Here is a 6,307-nt window from a genome sequence, read left to right on the forward strand (position 1 = left end):
TTTTAAAGATTAAATTCCAAAATAATCTGAAAATCTGCAACCTATATAATAATACAAAATTATTTGATAGTAAATGCATGAATGTGATGTACCAAAAAATCCGCGGTTCCTAATGGAATTGGTAACAAAGCCACTTTGATTGTAATCTTCAGTAAACGGAACGGAAAGGGAAAGCTTGGTGTGAAGGGAACATATATGTTCCTTGCCACTCTTGCACTGCTTCCTAAGAGCGTGTCTACCAATTTAGTAAGGACCATACTAGCTTATTTACACCAGATCGTACTTGAGAGTTTCCTACCTCATACGACTTAATCCACTATTCTTTAGTCCTCTATCAAAATTTCCATAATATTTCTCTTAAAAATCAAATTCCAAAATATTCTGAAAAATCTCCAATCTACATAAAAAAATAATAAATAATATTCTGAAAAATACATACAAAATAAAAAAATAAAAAATTATATTATGCCTTGTAATCGGTACTTCGAACTCAAATACTGATAACTAAACCCCTAACAAACATATTTTCACGAACAATTTCTACTGGTCGATTCTCTGACAGTAATGAATTTCAGATTAACCCTATATCGCCTTGCTGAATAAAGTTCAAGAGAGACGCCTGCACAGCGTGATTCCATCGGCGACTGGGATTTGGGCAATTTCGACGCGGGGATCAGCCGCAAGGACCTTGTTCACTTCCAATATGGAAATTCTCTTATGTCTGAACGCTTCGTCCATGTAATCTGCGGGGGGAGCCGCAACGCTTCCTTCCCACAGAGTGTTGTCATACGCAATCACTCCCCCGATCTTTACCAGATCGATCAGCCGCTCGTGGTAGTTCACATAGTTCCATTTGTCCGCGTCCACAAACGCAAAATCAAACGATCCGTGCATCCCAACCTGCACAACAACACATGCTCACTCAATTTAGCAGGTTAAAATTTTCATTTTCTAAACTTTGAGATGTATGGTAGATTTCAAGAATTTTCTAAAATTTTCTCATTACAGTCGTATTGTAAATCTCAGAAGTCAATTATGACCTCTCTAATCATTAGAATATTTCCCAAATCTACAATAAACATAAAGATGTACCATCTTACATACATTCTTGACCATTTCATCCAAAAACGGCAGAGCAGGGCCTTCTTTGAAGTCAATTTTGTGGGCAACTCCAGCTTTCTCAATGATAGGTCGCCCGATCTCATAAGTCGCTCTATCAGGATCCATGGCTATTATCTGTCACGCCAACTTTCATCAATTAATTCTCCCACCATAGGAAGCATTGGGTTTTGTTGTTGAGTTCTTGTGATGCAAACATTTCACTCTATTCATCATCTAAAATATATAAATTTTAATGCATATTCAGGAATTGGTTACTGAATGCATTAAGCTAATAAAGGGTTATTCCACGATTGATGGATGAAAATTTGCACTACAAAACTTCATTTTGAAAAATACTAGTGCGCTTCGAAAAATTCTAAATTACCAGTATGTCCTTTTATTCAGTCAGTCCAATATGATTATTAAAGGACATTAATCATAGCTCCGAAATTTTGTGTGAAGGGGCCAATAAATATGAATATTTCACAATTTGATTAGAGTATTGATTAGTTTGATTCAGCCTCAGAGGTCACAGGTTCGATTTAATTTCTCTGAAAAGTCAAGGTTAGTAGTTTATCCACATGAATTTGTTATTTTGGAGGTATGGGATGCTAATGGCAGTACCAGTTCACACAAATAGATAGGTTCGTGTTTATTCAAGGAAAAGAAATGGAAAATAATTGTGAAATTGGAAAAATTTTCATTTTTCAATTTGATTTTTGTTTTCTAGAATGAGAAAGCAGAAAAAGATGTTTTCTAAAATGAGAAAGCAGAAAAAGAAAAAAAATAGTGAGAGTGAACTAATTAGATAATAAGTTCTTAATTTTCTAAATATGTTTTTATTTCAAAAATTCTAAATGAATAAATTTTACTTGGATACAAAAAAACAGAGCAAACACAACAACAGAAAGAGAGAGGAGATTTTACATTCAAGAAAAAAGGAAAGAGAAAAAAAATAAAAAAATATAAGAAACATGAAACAAAGCGTTCTTCATCAACCTTCATTGTTTACATCGGTGAAATCACTGGTCAATTGTGATTTTCAACTGTCAAGCAATCCTTTTACTGCCCATTCCTCTGTATCATAAATTTCAATTGGTTCCTTTTACTGCCCATTCCTCTGTATCATAAATTTCAATGGATTGTCTTATTCTAGTTTATTATATCTTCTGTTAGGTAGCAATGATTATTAACTCTGCATTTTCTGTGAGATAGCAATTTGTACTCATCAATGGTTATGATTTTATTTGATTGCATTTTTGTTAGACAGCAATGCACTGTTCTTGATCCAATTACATCTCTGAGCATATCCTAGCTGAAATATAAATGGTTTGCATATTTTGTGCCAAACATTTGTCATATTGCACTGTACATTGCACACCAATTCCCTTGAAAATCTTCTCGTAATTTAACTGATTTAACAAACTTCATGTTCGAAATATTTTTGAAGAAATTCATTGGGTTCAGTTGGTAAGGCAGGACTGTTTCGTATCCCACCAAGGTTCAAATTTCCAATTTCCAGTGGATATTTTGCTCGCCATATTCCTATGTAATACTTCTAGATTGGGAAAGGGCATATTTGCCCATACAGAAAATAGAGGATATCATGATGATGATGATGCTGAGACCAAACATTGGTTTATCGGACCTAAAGAAACAAATTATTTATTTTGATTTAAGATTTTGTTCCTATGTTCAAAAAGCTTGGAGAGAAGCCGCCCGAGCTCACTATAATTTTAACATTGTAAAAGGCTAGGAAAGTCAGTATTGTAACAAAGATTGTGAAACTGAGATCTAATGTGGTTGTACACAGGACACTCTAAGTGGAAATGATTTTCATAATAACTCTATAGTAATATTCTCAGATACCTAGAAATCTATGCTCATTGCTGATGGCAATGTATGCATCATTATCCTCGTTCACAAGTTACAGTTCGGTTTGTTACAGTATGGCCATTTTCATACCATCGGTTTAGAAACCAGTCCCGTTTTTCTGTACTTTTTCTTCGTTCACCTTTTATTTTTGGTAATTTGGTTTTGAATACTGATTTGGCGAAGGGCAGTTTTTTGAAAAGTTTTTAGGTTTATTATTTTTTATCTAATTTTTTTAGAATCACATAAATTAACTCTTCACAATTAGAGTGTCTCTAAAGTTTTTAAGTGGGTTGAATGAATTTATATATACAGTTTTAAAAAATCAATTTAAATAATATAAATCAAAATTTCATTACAATATTTTTTTTTTTTTTTGCCTAATTCCAATTAAAAATAGGCGAAAAACTCTACAAATATATAAATAACTCCCTTTTCTATATATCTATATTTATTTATTTAAAAAAATAATTAATTTGAAACATAAAATATATTCTATTTTTTTAAATTAGATTTTTAAAAGTGTTATATTTAAAATGAATGAAGAAAAAAAAACAGAAATATGAAAATCTTAAATCTTTTAAGATATATGCTGGCCAATTTTTTCTCAAATTGAAATTTTTTCTAAATTAAAAATTTTCCATCCAAAATTTTGGAATTCAAACTGATTAACTATGATATGAATTACCTTTCCGTCATCTGGTAAGGCCAGGGCTGTGCTGAGAAGTGAGTGACCGGTGAACACCCCAATCTCTATTGTGTTCTTAGCATTCATAAGCTTCAGTAGAAGGCCCAGAAACTGAGCTTCATCCGGAGGAGTGGCCATAACGCTCCTGCCACATCATGAAATAGTGATTTTTAGTCATAGAGTTTATTCTGAATTTAGGGCTGTAGATTTTAAGAATATTTTAGAATTTGATATTGAGAAATCGTTAAATAATTAATTCTCTTTACTAATTATAACTATAAATTTTGGAATATTTTGAAAATCTGTAATTATAGCTATAAATTTTAGAATATTTTCTAAATCTGCAATTATAACTATAAATTTTGGAATATTTTAGAAATCTATTTGACATAAAAAAGGCTTATATCTCCTCCCTAGGAAAAAGAGATAACCAGAAATAAGTGGGTTTAAACATGGAACTGTGGGAAGATAAAGAAAAATAAGTGGGTTTTACAAGGGAACTTTGGCAGTCACTTCCCGAAGCTCCTTCAATGGCTCGGGCTCACGAGGGTACACGCTCGTTTCCAATATATACTGCAATATTCACACTATTAGCTATTCCCACATGACAAGTACATGAATACACTGAACTGTCAAAACTTCAACCTAATTAATAAATAACTCCGCTAGATTTATCTTAAAACCACAGATCCCAATTGGGGTGTGAAAGTAACCTGATAGAGGGCATCGCTCTGCAACAGACTTTTGTGACCCGTTGTATGATAGTGGTCAATGTTAACCTCATCTTGTGCTTGGGTTGAGTTCGCCTCCATCTCTGCTGTAGCTGGCTGTTGAACATCTGTTGTCCCTGGTATTTCCTCACACCCTGAACACTGCTGAGCCATTTCTGAGCGAAGAATACAAGGAATTTGTAATAGTGATTTGTGATCTCTTTCCTTTTCAGGCTCAATGATTGGGATCCATTAGGTATGGGCCTTTTGCAGTTAATTGTGTATTTATAATCATTAAAAATAATGTAATATAGAGTTGGGTATTGATTTGATAGCATTACAATTTTAGTCATAGCTTTTTAGTTTGACTGATTAATTAAAATTTATAAGGTTGGAATCAATCTGCACCTCAATTGCCAATTACTTTATTTAATATTGGAATAAATTCATATAAGCACACCAGAATTATCAATTACAATGAATAAAAAAATGTAATACCTATATAATCCTAATTTTAACTCAACGGTAGGTTAATATTATATAACCTAATTTATAAAGATAAACGTCGTGGATCAATATGTCGATTTCTCATTAGAGTCGCAGGCGTGGGTTTGACCCCGAGGCATGGATGACATGAAGGCATCTTTCGCGTCATGCATGACATCATGAATACGACAAACATTATTGACTTTCTTGGGTTTGTCTCCGAGGCATGGATGACATGAAGGCATCTTTCGCGTCCTGCATGACATGATGAATACGACAACATTATGGACTTTCTTTTCAACGCTGTTTATCTGGTTTTTAAAAGTTTTTTGGTTAAAAATCGCAGGAATTTTGACAATAGGAAAATTTCGACAATAAAAGTGTTTGAATTGTGTTTTTGATGGTAGAAATAGATTCAGTACCATTAAAAATTACTGATATACTCAAAATGTTGAAGTTTAATAATTACAATTAAGATTTACAAAACAAAATGTCTAATTTTATCAAAATCCTGCCAAAATTTCCATAATTTTACTAATAAATTTGAAACATTGTAAGACTCATTTAATTTATTATTCATGTGATTCAATGTACCAATCTTTGGTATTAACAACCTCTACTTGTTATTACGAGGAAAAATGCCAAAAATTCCTTAGTTTTCTGGACAAATTTGAAGCATTGTCAGATTATGCTTTTTTTATTTATTTTTGAAACGGTTTAATATACCAATCTTTCGTATTAGCAACCTCTACTTGTTATTCCAAAGAATCCAGATAAATTTTTATGTAATTCAATGTACCAATTTTTCATACAAACAAACTTATCATACCTTATCATACCAACCTCTACTTTGTTATTCCAAAAAATCCAGATAAATTTTTATGTAATTCAATGTACCAATTTTTCATACAAACAAACTTATTATACCTTATCATACCGTGAGAATTAACCATAAGTGGAATTAACCATAAGTGGAGAAAAAAACAACAAACCATCCCACTACCAGACAACTTCATCAACCTAATCAACAATAAAACTACTTTGATAAACCATCCAAATCATCTAATCAAACTTCTTTGATAAACCATCCAAACCATCCGATCAAGCTTAAAGCTGCTTTATGAAGATAATATAGTCGAGTGTCATACACTAGATTTTTATATAAAAAATAACATAATAATCAAATGTACATCGTTAATGACTCCACAGTCGTACAATAGATTTTTATATAAAAAAACTACTTAATAATCTAAAATACATGGCCCGTTCTCCGCAGACTAATGTTCCTAAAGTAGATTCTTCCTTTATTAGTGTTATTAGGGTTTATTAATGAAATAGTTTTTTTCTTTTAAATCTGTATTATTTGAAAAGAAAATTAAGAATTTGTCTTGAACTCAGTTTCTAACCTGTCATATAATTGAGTTAATTGCATGAATTTTTTTCCCTTTCC

General features: G+C 32.0%; 1 protein-coding gene across 1 annotated transcript; it reads right to left on the minus strand.

Annotated features, from left to right (window-relative positions):
* Positions 1-332: 332 nt before the first annotated feature.
* LOC149233013 (caffeoyl-CoA O-methyltransferase-like) lies at positions 333-4,639 on the minus strand. Its single transcript, XM_089379633.1, has 5 exons — positions 4,375-4,639; positions 4,155-4,234; positions 3,662-3,806; positions 1,105-1,236; positions 333-900 (listed from the first exon to the last, which is right to left on the minus strand). Exons 1-5 carry the CDS (start codon positions 4,543-4,545, stop codon positions 607-609), a joined length of 822 nt encoding a protein of 273 aa, XP_089235759.1. The 5' UTR covers positions 4,546-4,639; the 3' UTR covers positions 333-606.
* Positions 4,640-6,307: the final 1,668 nt, after the last annotated feature.

Source organism: Pinus tabuliformis, chromosome J (genome assembly GCF_031772625.1).
Source record: "Pinus tabuliformis cultivar Carrire ecotype Pingquan chromosome J, CPIR1, whole genome shotgun sequence".
Classification (NCBI taxonomy): domain Eukaryota; kingdom Viridiplantae; phylum Streptophyta; class Pinopsida; order Pinales; family Pinaceae; genus Pinus; species Pinus tabuliformis.

Bases quoted from the DNA above. Each gene is read 5' to 3' on its own strand.
- LOC149233013 (XM_089379633.1), bottom strand. From the start codon at position 4,545: ATGGCTCAGCAGTGTTCAGGGTGTGAGGAAATACCAGGGACAACAGAT. The intron at 4,235-4,374 runs GTTACTTTCACA...TGAATATTGCAG, and splicing joins AGAGCGATGCCCTCTATCAG to TATATATTGGAAACGAGCGT. The intron at 901-1,104 runs GTATGTAAGATG...GTTGTTGTGCAG, and splicing joins TGGATGAAATGGTCAAGAAT to GTTGGGATGCACGGATCGTT.